Genomic DNA, 18,315 nt, shown 5'->3' with positions numbered 1-18,315 from the left:
CCCGAATGTTTTTCCCCTCCTCTACTCTCAGGGAATCGAGGCCAGCAGGTGTCGCGGCCCCTTTAAGCCGAGGGACGCTCCAATTGCAATCTGGGCTCGGGAGACCGCACCTTTCCGGGGAGGGGGGTGGAGCCGGTCCTTGTTGCAGCAGCCAATGGGAGCACGGCATTTTCCGCGGGAGATCTGAATTTCGCGGCACGTAGTTTGGCGCTAAAAAAAAAAAAAGAAGAAGAAAAGAAACACAGAAAAAAAAAAAAAAAGAAAAGAAAGAAAGAAAACATACTTGGGGAGCCGAGCGAGCAGAGAGCGAAGCGGAGCCGTCCGGGCTCCGGTCCCCGTCCGAGCGCACGCGTGTCCTGCGGAGTCCACGGCCACTCACTCGAGCCCTGCTCCCCGCACGAGCCGGACCCCAGAGCGGTCTCAGCGGCGCAGGCCAGGGCGGGACAGCCCCTGGCAGTGCCACCCGCACCGGGTGATCTCCAAGCGCAGCCAGGCTGGGCCGCGGGCCAGGAGGGGAGGGTCCTGCTTTTTGCCCAGCAGGCGTCCATTGGCGGCTTCCCCCGGCGTCCGCGCCGCGCCATGCAGCCGCGGGCCGTGTGAGCTGCTCGCCCGCTGCCGAGCCCGCAGGTGCCCGCGGGTGTGCCACGGCCCCGGGTGGGCAAAGGGGCGCCGCGCTCATCATGCTGCGCGGGCCGCGGACCCTGGCTCAGGCCACTGCGCAGCCCACACAAGGGGTGTCAGCTTTGAGCCCCACGCAGTTGTGGCCTCCGGGTCTCAGCAGCCCCCAGCTCTGCCCGACCACCACCACCACCTACTACACCTCGCTTTACCCGCAGACCGTACTTCCCGGTGCGGCGTTGGGCACCTGCCTGGACGCCACTCCCCACGGACCCGAGGGCCAAGTTGTGCGATGCGTACCCGCGGGCCGGCTGCCGGTAATGCTGGGGGACCCTCCACTGCTTCCCCTATGCTTTTCCGGGTGGACCAGAGGGAGGGGCGCCTAAGGCTCAGTGTGAATGAAGCTGGTCCAACTGGGGAGGTGGAAACTGGAGTTTTCAGACCTAGCCATTGCCCCCAATATCTGAGGATTTGACCTTTGATTTTTGGATTGCATGTTGTAATATCTTCCGCTGTTTTGGAGTGCAATGAACGCTTGACTGGGAGTCTGGAGACACGACCCAATGTCTCTCCTGTCTTTGTGACCTTGGAAAAGTCCACAAAGCACGGACATTGCCATAGTTCATTCATTCCTTCATTGTGCGTCTCAGAAACTATTATCTATCATCCGAGCCCCGGGGCTTGGTCCGTGGATTCTTGGGGACTTTGAGACAGTGGTATAGACCTCTGAGGTCCAGCTTGGCTTAGACAAACTTGTCCAGCTAATTCCTTTCCAAGTGTTCCCAGGCCCTTCCTACCCCAACCAAGCCTGGATTTCTTTTCCAAAACAGTCAGAATGCAAATAAAATTTTGGTCTCTTGGAGATCCTGTTCCAATAGACTGTCTCCGTCAGTCCTCCTGGCCCGCTGTCAGGGAGAGCCCAGTGTGGGAGCGCTAGACTGTAGCTCAGGGTGTGTGCTGTGGGAGTGGAGTGGGAAAAAGCCTGGGGGGGGATTTAAGGTGGGGCAGCCTGGTTGCCACTAATTGACTGTGTGTTCTTTGACAAGCCTGGGCCTCAGTTTCTTCTTCTTGACAATGCACGTGTGCACAGGGGCAGCTGCGCTGCTGGTTCATCTGTTACTCCTCCAGGGCCTGGGTTTCGGAAGCAGGAAGGATGGGGTTGTGTTGTAGATTTGCTTAGTTGAGGATGTATTAAGTTGCTGGGATACTGGGATAAGACCTATGGCCCCAGAGACAGCTGGTCACAAGCAGAGCCCCGAGTCCTGCCTTTGGAATCAGGCTTTGCTTCCAGGACTCCTTTCCGAAGAGGGCAGGAGGTAGACTCATTTTACAGGTCAAGCAACTGAGGAAAACGATTATCTTGCTTTGTCTGATGTTCAGCATTTTATAGCCTAATTTGTGTAGCTTCTGAAGTAGATCAAGAAGCTCTGTGCTATGGTGGGGGAGGAGTGAAGGTCAGAAAGGGGATGTGACCTGTCCTAGGTCATACAGGGAGACTGAGTAGAGTTGACCCTACCCACAAGGCATTCTTCTTTTTTATTTTATTTTAAATTTCAAGGTAGGGTTTCGCTCCAGCCCAGGCTGACCTGGAATTCACTATGTATGGCCTCAAACTCACAGCGATCCTCCTGTCTCCCAAGCGCTGGGGTGAAAAGCGTGCACCACCATGCTAAGCCAGGCAGTCTTGATGCAGGGTCGACTGTCCCTGGAACTGGGTGCCCCCAGGAGAGCGGGCACAGTGGTGAGCTAGTCTCTCCTCTGGCCATCTGCTTCTAGATGTGGGGTTTCAATAACAGCTGAGGTTTTGAACTGCATTAGGACCCTCCCAGAACTGAGTGCATCCGTCTGTTCCTTCCTCCCAGAGGAGCTTGAGATCTTAGCAAGAATGGTTCTTGTATGCCAGGCACTGCTGGGCCCACTTCATCTTGGTTAAGATGCTCAGGATGAGGCCCCTTGCCAGTGAAGAAACTGAGCAGAGAGGTGAAGTCATTTGCCTAAGTCACAAGCCAAGAAGTGGGGGCGTCTCCTTGCACCAGACTCCTTAAAGACCTGCCAGGCCTAGAACTCATCTTTGGTCCATCTCCAGATGCCAGGGCCCCTCAGCCCTGAGGGCAGGCCTGCCCCTGCTTACTCATTTTACAAGGGTGTGACCTGGAGCCTCTCCAGACTCAGCCCTGGGTGTGGTCTCCTGTTTGTGGGCAGGTTGCAAAGTGCAAGGTGGGCAGGATTTGGTGGAAGGCTGTCCATTAAAGACATGGCAACAAACCGAATGGCAGGATGGCCAGAACCCGGGTCTGCTTGCTCCCTGTCCAGTACTCTCGTTGCCACAGGACACTCCTTCATGGAATCCCACCTCTGGCCAGGCAGATGGCCTTATTCTTTGTCATTCCTGGAGGGCTCTGTGAGGACAATGGAGTTCTGTAATGTTTCTCCTTTTTTTTTTTTTTTTTTCTGAGGCAGGGTCTCACTCTAACCCAGACTGACCTGGAGTTCATGCTCACTCTATAGCTCCAGACTGGCCTTGAATTCACAGTGATCCTCCCAACTTGGCCTTTCTAGTGCTGGAATTAACGGTGTTTGCGTATATGTCCAAATTTCGTTTGAGAAATTTTATAAAGTTTTTTTAAAAAATTTATTTATTTGCAATGAGAGAGAAAGAATGGGTGCATGTGCCAGGGACTCTAGCCACTGAAAATGAACTCCAGATGCATGCACCACTTTGTGCAGCTGGCTTTACATGGGTACTGGGGAATTGAACCTGGGTCGTTAGGCATTTCAGGCAAGTGCCTTAACTGCTGAGCCATCTCTCCAACCCAGGTTGGCTTTGAACTCCTGGGTTCAAACAGTCTTGCTAACCTATAATCCCTACATTCAGGAGGTTGTCACAGGTTGACTGCTGAAAGTTCAAGGCCAGCCCGGGCCTATCTCAAAGTAAGCAGGCAAACCAAAAAGATCCTTCCTTGGCCTCCCTGGGGAGCTGAATGAGTAGGCTGAGCATCTGTAAGTATTTTCTGACCTCTGTGAGCCAAGTCAAAAGAGAAAGTGCAGTCTTAGGGGGAAGGTGGTAAGTCCCAGGCTGTCCCAGTGACCACAGGCAAAGCCAGGAGCTGAGTGCAAGGTGATTTCTAAGATTGCTCTCACCCTTTGTGACCTTGGGTAAGACACTTAGCCTCTGCAGGCTGCTTTCTTCACCTTACTGCCTGGAAAGGGGGCTCTGCCTCAGGACCTCTGCTCTGCTGGGGCATGTTGTACCCTCAGTGGTCTTGCAAGTGGACTTGAACCCTAGCCAGGCTTCCTTAGAGGGTCCAGGTTAGAGCCGTATTGGCCTCTGGTTGTGGTCACAGATCTTTTCTGTCTTTGAGTTCTGCTGTCTTCTTCCAGCTCCATCCTTGCTGGTGGCCTGCGCCTGAGCGCTGGCAGCCCCTGTATGGGCACTGGCCTCTGGGCAGAGTGCTCCCTGGCACTGCCTCCTTACTAACTCCTTGGCAGAAGTGGAGCAGATTAGCCCAACTCTGTAGGTGAGCCAGGGTCACCTGTCTTCTCTGCTCACTTAGCAAAGAAAGGGGAGGCCTAGCTTTGAGCCAGATCGCTCTGACCCCAAGGCCTGGGTTCTTCCTCCCCTGGGGTTTATTCTCTGCCACTCTTGGCTTAGCCCAGCCAGTACTAATTTCTTTTCTGGGCAGTGCACAAAGGTGTTAGGCAGGTGTCTTTCAGTGGGGGCTGCTTTGCTGCTCAAAGACCTCTAGCGTGCGGGATGTGGTGATGGAAAGAACGAGAAGGGCGGGATGTGAGTGTGTGCGCTGATGACGGCAGGGGTGGCTAACATAGCCCGGCGTTGGCCCACGTTCCGGCAAATCCTGGGGACGTGTGTGTGGATGAGCTGAAGCAGCCTGGTATATGGTCTTCGAGTTAGACAGCCCTAGATTCCAACACTGTCTGTCTATGACCTTGAGCATACACCTAAATAAACCTCTCCAAGTTCACTTGTCTGTGAAGAGAGAGAGAGAGCCATAATACTTCAAAATGGTGGGAGCATGTGATGGGCCAAGATGGGGCTGGTCGGGGTCTCCTCCTACCCTGTTCTGTCTAGAGCTCCAGTGTGCCGCAGAGCCACGCATCCTACCCTGTTCTGCAGTAGTGAGTGAGGTTCTGGACAGAGAGGAGAAAGGGGCCAGTTGGCCCGTTTTGTCCTTTACTCGCCTTGCCTTTGAATGGATGAAGGGTCCTAGGGTGAACCACCTTGGTCAAAACAGACTACGGCGTTGGCACCCATTAGTCTCAATTACATTCGCTGTAAAGATGGGGACTGCTGGGTCTGGGGAGGCTCAGCCAGGGGCTGGATGCTGCATCGGCTCAGGGAGTGGGAGGTCTCAGTGGGTGACTGGGCCTGGCTCTAGCGTCAGGGCAGGGCCACGCTGGAACTCTTGACCAGTTGAACACGCAGGAGAGACTTCAAGAGCTGGATCTGGAGTCTGTCTGTGACTAGTTAGGGGGTCAGGGAGAAGAGCAGAGCTCCATTCATCCAGGGAGACTTCTTAGAGGAGGGAGGAGTAAGGGGGGAGTTGACACCTGTCTGCCCAGCTGTGCTCTGCAGCAGTTAGAAGGCTCGGCCCTGCAGAGCATGACCTCACCACCAAGTGTTAAAATAGACCACTCAGCCAGGGAGGGGGTGTCCGCGGGACAGAGGAAGACGGAAAGCGCCTCAGAGAGTGTGTCCAGGAAGATGCCGAAATCAGATTTGGGGAACGTAGTGTTAATTTCCTGAGTCCCTACTGTGTATTGAGCCACATGCTGAGGATGTTGCAGAAGCTACTCCTGAGTCCTTTCCATAGCCCTTGATGTCAGAAGTTCTGCTTCTTTTCACAGAACAGGAAACTGAGGTTCTGAGCCACGGAGCATTTCCCTGGAGTCGTTTAGTAAGATTGTGAGGATGCTGGAGACTCCAGTTGGCCCTTTGCCCTGTGCCCCAGTGCCCCAGTGTCCCTCCCCTGCCCCTGCCCCTCCCCTGCCCAGCCCTAACCAGAAGGGAGGCCCTTTCTGGGCAGTGTGGCTCTGGCCTCATAGCGGCCCTCTGGTGGCAGGGGTGGCGGGGGTGGTGGGTGGTGCCTGGGTGAGAGGAGCAGATGGGCTGTGGTTTGGTTTCCCCAGCAGGTGTTTCCCAAGCTTGGCGGGAACGGGGAGGGGTAGCAGGGCCTCAGCTGCTTGTCCTTAAGACACTGTGGAAAGTCTCACTGTTACTCAGCAAAGAACGAACGGCGAGCAGTCTATTCAGGAGGCTGCGGGCCCTCGAGCTGGAGCCCCAAACCTGGGGTGGGGGAGATGTTTGCACTGCTTCCCAATGTGGGCACCTCCCTGGGTGTGGCACTGAGCCAGGAAGTCCTTTGGGTCTGGGAGGATGCCGTCTCCACCCTGATAAGGACCAGCTGTGGGGCTGTGATGGGCACCCAGTTTGCCTGAGCCAGCTGCTTCTGCAGAGGGGCTGGTCCCCAGCCTGATGTGGTTTAGGCCCAACCCACTTTTTCCTCCCTGTATGGGGGTGGGCAACGACTGTGCTTAAAGGAGCCTTGAGCCCTCAGCCACGTAGGATTGGGTAGCACCTCCATCCAGGGTCTGAGCTGCAAAGATGGGTGTTTCATTATCCCCCTGAAATCGGCTTTGTACTCTGAGCACTCACTTGGGGGGCGGGCACTGACGTATCCTTACCAGGTGAGGCCATGCTGCAGCAGGACTGGTGGCCAACAAACACGGGAGGTGGCTGCTGGTGGCCTCCACGTCCTGCTCCAGGTCAGGGAAAGACTAACAGAAGGCCTGATCCTCAAACTCTGCCTCTCCTTTCACCTCTATCCAAGGCTAAAAGGAAGCTGGACCTGGAGGGCATCGGGAGGCCTGTGGTCCCTGAGTTCCGGACTCCCAAGGGGAAGTGCATCCTCGATGGCCTGCCCAGTCCCAAAAGTAAGAGCTTCTGATGGGGCACCTGGGGTGGGGCAGGGTGAGGTGGGGCAGAGGGCAACAGCTCTGCCCAAATCACCAGGCTTAATCTTGTATTGAACTTTCCACTTTGCCAAGGTCACCTCTGTTCTCACACTTGATTTTGCCAGGTAGATAGGGTTGGGTCCCTTGTACTTGAGACTTGCGCCCACTTTCAGGGGCTGAGCATGACCACCAGGGTTTATTTGGGAGCCTTCTCATCTTTTTAAGTTTTCATATTAAGTTCAATCTAATCTCTTCTAAGAGAGACTCCAGCTCCGAGAGGACCGAGGGGTAAATAGAAACTGTCTCCAACAAGCAGACAGTGCTAAGTGATTGGTAAGGAAGTGAAACTTGGATTAATCTCATGTAGGCCACCCCGGAAGTCCTTAAGATTCTAGGGCTCCTAGCTGGAGCCTTCAATCTAAGCTGGAGGGCTTGCAGTCAATACTCTGGTTAGACTGGAATTTTAAGCAAATGTGTTTGGGAAAGATGCTAGTTTAGGTTCTAGAGACCTTATGAAGAAAGTATGAAATCAGGTGGGAAGCATGAGAGCCAGGAATTGGGGATCTGTGGAGGGTTCTCACCTGACTTGACTGGTCCCCTCATTTTCTGTGAACCCAAGTTGTGTCTTCTGTAAACCAAGGTACAGGAGGGTCAGACGTGATGAGAAAGCTTACTCTCCAATTGATTGCTAGAGGCTATCCAGAGCGCTGGATTAAACAATTCTGAAACTCCACAGGACTATGATTGGCTAGTCATGTCTGCCATGATCACAAAGCTTGACGAAGCAGAGTGTGTGTGTGTGTGTGTGTGTGTGTGCACGTGCGCACGCGCCAAACACTTGCCATCCGTGTGGTAAGGAATCCTAAAGTTCCCTTCCTGAGACTAAAACTCAGGAATCCAAACCAGTTTGGTCACTAACTTCTATGTGACTTTTAAGTCACTTGATTGCACAAGTCCCCTGTGGCTTAAGATGCTGCAGCTGAGAGGTGAATGTGGTCTTGCCTCATCAACGTCATTGAGAAAGAGACCTTGTTCATGAGGCCGCCCACTTGGTGTTATGTGACCGATTCTGCTGGATAATTATTGGGCTGCACAGGGAAGGAAACAGCAAGCATGCATCTATAAAAATTGTTCTCAAATCCAGGCTTGTTCCCTCCCTCCCTAAGCCCCGATTCTTGGCATAACTGATGGGGTAGAATAATAGGTAAGAAGTAAGATTCTGATACCAAACTGTGTGGAATTTTTTTGGTGGTTGTTATATTTTTAAAAGATTTATTTTTATTTATTTATCTATTAGAGACACGGGTGTGGGAAGGGAGAGAATGGGCATGCCAGGGCCTCTAGCCACTGCAAACCAACTCCAGAAGCATGCGCCACCATGTGCATCTGGTTTACATGGGACCTGAAGAATTGAACCTGGATCCTTAGGCTTCGCAGGCATGCTCCTTAACTGCTAAGCCATCTCTCCAGCCATGTATATATATATAATTTTTGTTGTTGTTGTTGTTGTTTTGAGGTAGGGTCTCACTGTAGCCCAGGCTGACCTGGAATTCACTATGTAGTCTCAGGTGGCATCAAACTCATGGCGATCCTCCTTCCTCTGCCTCCTGAGTGCTGGAATTAAAGGTGTGTGCCACCATGCTCAGCAAACCGTGTGGACTTGAATCCCACCTTTTACCAGCACTGATAAATTGAACAAGTTCTGTCTGTATTCCGTACACCAAGCCTATGGGGTGCTCTAGGGATTAAATGCCCTCACATAAGGGAAGGGCTCAGAACAGTGACCTTCACACAGTAAGCTGTTGTTGGAGCTGTTGCCCTGAGCTTTGGAGGATATGAACCAGGAATCAGAACACCAGGATTCCCGTCCTGACAGGGTCCTCTGGCGGTAACACCTGGAGTAAGTCACTTTCCCCTTAGGCTTCAGCCTCCTGCCTCACGGAGCTCTGCAGGTGGGCAAGCACGTCACCACCTGGTTGGTGGGAGAAGGCGGGCCTTCAAATGTGAGTGTTGCTCTCACTTGCTAGCCAAAGAACCTTCTCTGAGAAGGCACTGAGGAGACTCAAAACTCATCCAAGAATAACATCAGAGGCTGCCGAGAGCTCAACACTAAAGGGGACGTCTAATGTACCCTCCAAGGCTCAGGGAACATTGCAGAAGAGGGGGCAGAAGGACTAAGAGCCACCGGGTGGGAAGGGGTGGTGTCAAGGCATTTTCTCCCCCCAGGAACTGGGACATTCATGACCCCACAGTGATCATTGATAATCCCACTGAGGAGGGCCCTTAGTGAAGTAGGGGCAGGGAAGAGGGGACAAAAGAGCATGGCTTGGTGGCATACAACTAGTTTACAGTATATTAATATATTAAAGCTCCTGCCGAAAATCATTTTTAAGAGCCGGGCATGGCAGTACACGCCTTTAATTCTAGCACTCGGGAGACAGGTAGGAGGATCAATGTGAGTTCAAGGTCAGCCTGGGAATACAGAGTGGGTTCCAGGTCAGCCTGGACTACAGTGAGACCCTACCTCAAAAAAAAATTTTTTTTTTGAAAAAAGAAACTACTTATAACAAATAGGATAGAGATTTGCAGGTTTAGGAGGAATGATAGAAAATGTAGTTGGACGAGACCTCTTTGATTTGAGGTAATGAGAGATGCTAACATTTGTGAATTAGCAATACATTTGGGGAGTTGAGTTTCTAATCAAATTAAACCAAGTAGCATAAGTTCTTTTGTTTGGTTTTTCAAGGTAGGGTTTCACTCAGGCTGACCTGAAATTCACTCTAGGCCCAGGCTAGCCTTGAACTCACAGCAGTCTTCCTACGTCTGCTTCCCAAGTTCTGGGATTAAAGGAGTGTGCCATCATGCCTGGTTTTTAATTGTTAGGCTATGATGAACAACGGATGGGAAGAATTCTAGTAGAGAACAGAACTGATGACTAGATGAGAATTTGAGATGTGACGTTGAGGGTTGCACGGTTTAGTCCTGTGGCTAGTAAAAATCCTGTAATCATTACAGTTACAGCTGCAGTTTTTAGAAGTAGTACTATGGTTACTTATAGAACATTTATTCTTGTATTAGAGTTTATATAGCCCACAAAAGTACTTCCAAATAAAAGAAGTTTGGTGTTAATTTAAACAACAAAAACAAGCTGGGCATGGTGGTGCCTGCCTTTAGTCCCAGCACTCAGGAAGCAGAAGTTTATCACCATGAGTTCAAGGCCACCCTGAGCCTACATAGTGAATTCCAGGTTAGCCTGGGCCAGAGTGAGACCCTACCTTGAAAAACAAACAAACAAACAAACAAAACATGCTTAACAGCTCTAGACCCATGAAGAGACCCCAGGTGGGCTGTCCTTGAACTAAGTGGACTTTTTCCTTCCTCAGCCCCCAAGTCGCCTGGGGAGAAGACCCGGTATGACACGTCACTGGGGTTGCTCACCAAGAAGTTCATTTACCTCCTGAGCGAGTCGGAGGATGGAGTCCTGGACCTGAACTGGGCGGCCGAGGTGCTGGACGTGCAGAAGCGGCGTATCTACGACATCACCAACGTCTTGGAGGGCATCCAGCTCATCCGCAAGAAGTCCAAGAACAACATCCAGTGGGTGTGAGTGCCTGTGCCGGGGCTATGGCACCGTCCAGCGGGTGCATGTGCTGTGCCAGGGCCTGTGAGGGCCAGCGGGTGACTGTCACGCTGGTGGCAACATTGTACCAGGCACAAGTGCTAGGGGCCAGCTAAGACCATGCAGTAGGTTTATGGGTGGGAACAGAGCCAGTGCGTTTAGAGTGAGGAAGAAGAGAAGGTTGAAATAATAGCACGAGAGCCGGAAGGGGTGAAGCAGAATGGAGATGCTTAACAGTGTAAAGGACTGAGAGGACCCCCATTCCTTTCTCTTGTGTAAGGGGTCCTGAGATCCTCTCTTGGCTTAGGAAAGACCCCTAGGAGTTCCAATCCACAACAATCCCCTGGGAGCTGGGCATCACCACTTGCTGGCACTGCCCAGGGGGCACCGATATAGACCATGTGACTAACTGAGGGCTGGAGTCCACCTGTTCCCATGGTGCAGCTGTGTGCAGCAGCTATGGGATGGGGTGGGGGGGGCACCGATAGGGACTGATATTGACATCGGGGCCGCTCTGTTCCCAGCGGCAGGGGGATATTTGAAGAGCCCAGCCGGGCTACGAAGCAGCAGCAGCTGGAGCGGGAGCTGAAGGAGCTGACCAGCACGGAGCAGGCCTTGGACCAGCTTCTCCAGAGCTGTACAGCAAGCTTCAAGCACCTGACAGAGGATAAAGGCAACAAGAAATATCCTCTCTCGGGGTCGGGGCCGGTTCAAATCTATCTTCAATGCCTCCCTGCAGAGACTGGCTCTCCTAAGGGGACAGACACATCTGTTTCTGTCTTCCCTAGTGTCTTTTTCCTCTCCAGCCTATTAAAATCACTTTTTTTTTTTCTTTTTTGAGACTCCACCTTCCAAGTTTTAGGGTTACATACAGGCTTGTACCGCCATGGCTGGTTATCTGCTCTAATATGTTAATAAGGCTTAGAATTGATGTTTGGATTCAGTCTAGATTTCTTTCTTTTTTCTTTTGATTTTTTGAGGTAGGATCTCATTCTAGCCCAGGCTGACTTGGAATTCACTATGTAGTCTCAGAGTGGCCTCGGATTTATGGCGGTCCTCCTACCTCTGCCTCCCAAATGCTGGGACTAAAGGCATGCACCACCACGCCTGGCTTTCCTTTAATATTTTTATTTATTTATTCGCAAGCAGAAAAAGAAAGAGAAACTAGTGTGTGAGAGCCTTTCGCCATTGCAAACAAATCCCAGGTGAATGTGCCATTTTGTGCATCCGGCTTGATAGAGGTCCTGGGGAACTGAAACCTGGGCCAGAAAGCTTTGCAGGCAGGCACCTTAACCCCTAAGCCATCTCTCCAGCCCAAGGCTTCCATTTTTCATAAGCAACTTAGTGAAGAACTTCATGTATAGAGAACATTTCTCCATATTTTTAAAAGATACTGTTTTAGTTGCACATGTGAATGTATATGGGAGTTCCAGGACCTCTTGCCTCTGCAAATGAATGCCCGATGTACCACTTTTTTTTTTTGGTTTGGCCTACATGGGTTGCTTGGGAATTGAACCCAGACCTGCAGACTTTGCAAGCAAGAGCCTTTAGCCATGAAGCCATCTTCTCAGCCCCCACTTTCCCATATCTTCCCCCTTAGGTCATGTTCTCAAGATAGAAATGATAAGGTTGAAGAGCATGGACCATGTGGAGGTTCTTTCATATACTTTTCCAAATGAGCTTGCCTAATTGAGTTTTGGATCTGACCTTGTATTACTGGAGGGATACTAGGCATTATAAGAAATATAAAGAAGCCGGGTGTGGTGGCACACGCCTTTAATCCCAGCACTTGGGAGGCAGAGGTAGGAGGATCACTGTGAGTTTGAGGCCACCCTGAGACTACATAGTGAATGCCAGGTCAGCCTGAGATAGAGTGAAACCCTACCTCGAAAAACCAAAAAAAAAAAAGAAAGAAAAAGAAAGAAAGAAGGAAATATAAAGAGGCCTGGAGAGATGGTTAAGTTGTTTAAGGCACTTGCCTGCAAAGCCTAATGACCCGGGTTTGGTCCCCCAGTACCCATGTAAAGCCAGATGCACAAAGTGATGCATGCATCTGGAGTTCTTTTGGAGTGGCTGGAGGCCATGGTGCACCCATTCTCTCTCTCTGTTTGCAAATAAATAATTAATATATATGATACCTCAGGATATAGCTCAATTGATGCTTGCCTTGAAAGGTGAGGATCTGACTTTGCTCCTCAGGACCCATAGAAATGTTGGGCTGAGGGCTGGAGAGATGGCTTAGCAGTTAAGGCTCTTGCCTGCAAAGCCTAAGAACTCATGTTTGAATCTCCAGGTCCCAGGTAGCCAGACACAGTGATGCAAGTGTGCAATGTCACACATAGGCGTAAGGGGGTGCACGTGTCTGGAGTTTATTCACAGTGGCTGAAAGTCCTGGTGCACCCATTCTCTCTGCCTCTTTCTCTTCCCCTCCCCAAAATAAATAATAAAAGAAATTACGCCAGACATGGTGGCGCATGCCTTTAATCCCAGCACTCAGGAGGCAGAGGTAGGAGGATTGCCATGAGTTCGAAGCCACCCTGAGACTTCATAGTGAATTCCAGGTCAGCCTGGGCTAAAGTGAGACCCTATCTCAAAAAAAAAAGCATGGGCTACCATGCCCAACATACTTTTCTTGACTCCTGACCCTACACTAGCCTATGTGACCTACCAAGACATCCGTGCTGTGGGCAACTTTAAGGAGCAGACGGTGATCGTGGTCAAGGCCCCTCCACAGACAAGACTGGAAGTGCCTGATGGGGCTGAGGTGAGAGGGGAAGCCGGTGACGGTAGGTGGGTGGGAAGTTGCTGGACAGTTCTGGAGAGGTACCCAGGCGCTGCCTGGCCCTAGGCTCCACTGGTCTGTTTTGGTGGCCCTGGTAATATTGGTGGCCTCTAATTTGGGTCAGAAATTGTGTAAGCTAAAAAAAAAAGGAAGTGATGACTGAGTATGGGCCTGAGGAAATCTCTGTTCCCTTCCTGGCCAGAGATTCTGTTCTTTCTTAATCCCTCCTGCCGGGTGTTCTGCACATATCCATATCTATGCACGTGTCCATAGAACCACATTAGCACTTGGCAGAAATCCTCTCCCAATCATGCTCTCCTGGGTCCAAGACTAAAAACAAAACAAAGCATCAGGCAGGGGTAGGGAAATGGCTCAGCAGTCAAAGGTGCTTGCTTACACAGCCAGCTGGCCTGTATTCAGTTCTCTAGCCACCCATGTAAAACCAGACACAGAAAATAGCACATTCATGTGGCATGTGTTTGTAGGGACAAGATACTCTGACACACCCAAATACACATGCAAATAAAAATAATAAATAAGGTCTGTTGAGTCCTCTAGACTCACTAGGACAATGCTTTGTAACTCTGGATCTTGATGGATAGTAAGTAATGCATTGTTCATTGAGAATCAGCACTTGCCAGCTTATGTTTTGTTTTTTTGTTTTTGTGTTTTGGTTTTTTGAGGTAGTGTCTCACTCTTGCCCAGGCTGAGCTGGAATTCACTATGGAGTCTCAGGCTGGCCTCAAACTCTCAGCGATCCTCCTGCCTCAGCCTTCTAAGTGCTGGGATTAAACACATGTGTTACCACACCAGACAAAGAAAGAGAGAGAGAATGAGTGTGCCAGGGCCTCCAGCCGCTGCATCCAAACTCCAGATGCACGTGCCACTTTGTACATTTGCTTTTATGTGGTACTGGAAAATCAAACTTGGGTCGTTAGGCTTTGCAGGCATGAGCCTTAACTACTGGTCTATCTCTCCAGCCCCAATATATGTATCTAATACTCAAGCCCCGTGAACTGATACTTCCAAACACTGCTTTTGAAGCATTTTTCCATTATGTTCTACGTACTTTGTGTAATGAGCCACTTGTGAAGCACTGAACTGCTCCCAGGACCCTGTAGTTTGGGGACCACTGGTATAGCACTGTCTGAAGAGCCTTGTAATATCTACAAGGCCTACAGAGAACAGCCCCAGAAACATGCCACAGTGCGTGTGGGATACTCTGAGCACAACTTTTGGGTCTGTCCTCACTTTCCTCCTCATTGAAGGCAGGGTCTCGTCATTGTTGCTCACCATTTTGTTTGCGAACTTCTAGAACATTCTGTTTCTGCCTTCCTTTCCCCCATAGGTGCTCTGGGATTATAGGAGCTCACCACGGCTTCTAGCTTCTACATGAGGTCTAAGGATTCAAACTCAGATACTCAGCTGTGCAGCAGCGCTTTTTGCACTGAGTATCTCCTCAGCCAGGGTTTCCCTGTGTAGGTCAGGCTGGCCTCAAGTAGTGGTCCTCTTTCATTATGCCTTACAAGTGCTGGTATTAAAGACATGGATTGGGTTAGGGAGATGGCCCAGTGCTTAAAGGCACGTGCTTGAAAATCCAGCCCACCCAGGTTCAATTCCCCAAACCCTCATAAAGCCAGATGCACAGAGTGGCACAGATGTCTGGAGCTCATTTGCAGCAGCAAGAGGCCCTGGTTTGCCCATTCTTTCTGTCTCTGTCCTACAAATACATAAATAAAATGTTAAACAGTAAATAAAGGGCTGGACTGATAGCTTAGCAGTTAAGGCACTTGCCTGGGAAGCCTAAGGACTCATGTTCGACTCTTCAGGTCCCACATAAACCAGACACACAAAGTGATGCAAGTGCGCAAGGTCTCACATGCACACAAGGGGACACACATGTCGAGTTCGATTTTGGAGCCTGGAGGCCCTGATGCACCAATTCTCTCTAGCATGTGTCCTTTCTCTCTCTCTTTCTCTCTCTCTCTCTCACTCGCTTGCTTGCTCGCTCGCATAAAAAAAAGGACAGTGTGTTGGGCTTACCTAAAAAAATAATAATAATAAAGGTAAATAAAGGCATGGATCACAACATCTAGAACAAGACCAAAATTCTTTTTATTTGTGTGTATGCACATGGAGGCCAGAGGGTAACCTTGCAGGCCAGTCATTCCTCATATACCGTTTACTTTTTTTTTTTTTTTTTTTGAGATAGGCCTTCATTGGCCTGGAGCTAACAATTAGACCAAACTGGCTAGCCAGGGAGCCCCACTGATCCTTCTGACTAACTTTGTTGTTGGTTTTTTTGAGGTAGAGTCTTACTCTAGCTCAGCTGACCTAGAATTAGTCTCAGGCTGGCCTTGAACTCACAGTGATCCTTCTACTTCAGCCTCCCAAGTGTTGGAATTAAAGGTGTGCAGCACCACATGCCTGGCTGTGTGTGTGTGTGTGTGTGTGTATGTGTGTGTTTTGAAGCAGGGTCTCATTCTAATCCAAGGTAACCTGGAACTCACTCTGTAGCCCAGGCTGGCCTCAAACTCCTACTGATCCTCCTATCTCAGGCTCCCAAATGCTGGGATTAAAGGCATGACCCATCACACTTAGCTGAAAAAACTTTTCTTTTTCTTTTGGTTTTTCAAGGTATGGTCTTGCACTAGCTCAGGCTGTCCTGGAATTCACTATATTGTCTCAGGATGGCCTTGAAGTCACGATGATCCTCCTATCTCTGCCTCCCAGAGTGCTGAGATCAAAGGTGTGCACCACCCACCTGGCTTAAAATACTTTTTAAAAGTGATTAAGGTGCTTGTCTACAAGCCTAAGGACCCATGTTCAAAAGTCCAGTCTGTTGGGCTTGCCTCAAAAAATAAATAAATAAAATAAATAAATAAAATAAATAAAAATTATTCTTACTTATTTGAGAGAGAGACAGAGTGAGTATGCACACACCAGGGCCTCTAGTCACTGCAACTGAACTCCAGACCATGTACCACTTTGTGCATCTGGCTTTACATGGGTACTGGGGAACTGAATACTGGCCTGTAGACTTTGGAAGCAAGTGCTCTTAACAGCTAAGCCATCTCGTTAAAATCCTTTTTTTTTTTTTTTTTTCCCCGAGGTAGGGTCTCACTCTAGCCCAGGCTGACCTGGAATTCACTATGTAGTCTCAGGATGGCCTTGAAGTCAGAGCGATCCTCCTACCTCTGCCTCCCGAGTGCTGGGATTAAAGGCGTGCACCACCCTGCCTGGCCTCCTTAAAATTCTTAATATTCCCTGTGAAGCCCTTAGTGACTCTCTCATCCTACTTCTCCCGTGCCATCCGCATCTGCTTTTGCTTTGCCATACTGGGCACAGGCTTAGTGGGAGACCTTCGTGTATGATGAAATACTTTTCCTTTCCTTGCCTTCTTGACTGATAGTGAGGGGGTGAGAGGAGTCACTTCCTGCTAGGAAGTCTTCCCTGATCGCTGCCAGACTTCACCTCTTTCCATGCTTTTTCTATATACTAACTAAATGTCCATTGGCTGAGACATCTTGGGCATGCTTCCATATTACTTTCTAGCTCATCTGCCAGGGTTTTAGGCTTTTTTTTAAAAAAAAAATTAATTTGTTTTATTTATTTGAGAGAGAGAGAGAAAGAGGCAGAGAGAGGAAGAGAATGGGTGTGACAGAGCCTTCAGCCACTGCAAACAAACTCCAGACACATGCGCCACCTTGTGCATCTGGCCTACGTGGGTCTTGGGGAATTGAACCTGGGTCCTTTGGCTCTGCAGGCAAGCGCCTTACCCACTAAGCCATCCCTCCAGCCCACGGTGTTAGGCTTTACAAGAGAATGTTCTGCTTGCCTCGTATTCCCCAGCCCAGGATGTAGCTCAGGACAAGGGCTGGAGATATACTTTGTGTGAAGGAAGAATTAGAGTTGCTGAGTGTAAAGGTCACATTCCTCCCTTTGTAGAGCTCAGGACATCGTGGGGGAAAAGACCCAGACAAACAGCGGCGTTGTCATTTCTAAGCTCAGTGTGTGCTTTGAAAACATAAAGGATAAAGGACACATCCTGGGGTGGTGGGGAAACTGGGTCTCAAAGACCGGGTAGGATATTTGCATAGGGAAACAGCCTTGTGCCTGAGTGGCACATGTGACACAGTTGACCAACTGTGTCTTATATGGGGACGTAGGAGGGAGGGCCCAAGGTGGAGAAACCAAGTCCACCTGGCTTCAGTGTGCAGCGAGGGGGGACACCAAGTCCTGGAAGAGATTCAGAGATTGGAGACAAGGCTGCATGCGCAGACTTAAACTATGGCTGACATCTGTCTCCTGTTGTCTGTCCCCACCTGTCTCTGTGCTGTTTCCAGACGGGCTCCCTTCCTGTGGCAGAGAGCTGGTGTGGATTCCAGCTCAGCCACCCCAGCAGGAAGGACCCCCCATTTCTCGCAAGTCCAGCCAGACCCCTGCACTGACTGCTGGTTGGGTCGACTATGTGCCACTCTGAACCAACCATGTCACTGTGGCTTTCCCAAATGCATCACAAACTAGCTACTGGAGTCCTCAAACTAAATGGCCAGAAAGTAGGGACAGTGATTTCCCCAAGGAAAATCAAAGTGTCCTTTCTACAAGAAGGGGACTTGGGAGCTCGGAGGACGACAGAATAACCACAGCCATCCAGAGGTGGGGCTGGCTTTTGTGTCCAGCTGCAGGTCTGAGCTTGCGCCCTGGGTGGTGGCTGTTACGTGTATCCACAGCTGCTGACCTGTGGGTCAACACCCAGGTGTTCAGGGCCATGCGCTAGCTTCTCTTCTTCCTCTTGCAGGAGAACCTGCAGATATATCTGAAGAGCACCCAAGGGCCCATCGAAGTCTACCTGTGCCCTGAGGAGGTGCAGGAACCAGATAGTCCTGCTAAGGAGCCCCTCCCCTCCACCTCTACCCTCACTACTGACTGTGTCCAGCCCAGTAGCAGCGCCGACTCTGAGGTCACGGAGACCATGGCCTCTTCAGGTAGGTCCTCTGTCCCCTAGGGCAGAAGATGGGCAGAACAGCTGCCCTGAACTCTTTCATACCTGTGTTGTTGGATACCCAGCATCTCTCTCCCATAATGTGTGGGCTTCAGGCTTGGTAAAGCTCGCATCACTAGTGCTGCTCTGTGGATCCTCTGGTCTCAGCCACCTGAATGTTGGGGTAGCCGTGAGCCAGCATACCTGAGTACTCCTTGCTTTTTTTGTTGTTGTTGTTTTGTTTTGTTTAATTTATTTTTAGTTTTTACTTATTTGAGGGAGAGAGAGAGGATGGGCATGCCAGGGCCTTCTGCCACTGCAGACAAACTCCAGATACAT

The 18,315-nt window shown here is 50.4% G+C and overlaps 1 protein-coding gene across 1 annotated transcript in view; it reads left to right on the top strand.

Annotated features, from left to right (window-relative positions):
* Positions 1-668: 668 nt before the first annotated feature.
* E2f2 (E2F transcription factor 2) overlaps positions 669-18,315 on the top strand; it is a 28,458-nt gene continuing 10,811 nt past the window's right edge. Inside the window, exons 1-6 of the mRNA XM_045151148.1 lie at positions 669-935; positions 6,468-6,570; positions 9,975-10,194; positions 10,735-10,893; positions 12,860-12,974; positions 17,794-17,980. Of these exons, the coding sequence (XP_045007083.1) occupies positions 681-935; positions 6,468-6,570; positions 9,975-10,194; positions 10,735-10,893; positions 12,860-12,974; positions 17,794-17,980 (1,039 nt within the window). The 5' untranslated portion in view covers positions 669-680. The remainder of the gene's footprint in view (positions 936-6,467; positions 6,571-9,974; positions 10,195-10,734; positions 10,894-12,859; positions 12,975-17,793; positions 17,981-18,315) is intronic.

Source organism: Jaculus jaculus, chromosome 5 (genome assembly GCF_020740685.1).
Source record: "Jaculus jaculus isolate mJacJac1 chromosome 5, mJacJac1.mat.Y.cur, whole genome shotgun sequence".
Taxonomy (NCBI): Eukaryota; Metazoa; Chordata; class Mammalia; order Rodentia; family Dipodidae; genus Jaculus; species Jaculus jaculus.
The sequence above is the reverse complement of the archived record's forward strand: the minus strand, read 5'-3'. Positions and strand labels throughout refer to the sequence as shown.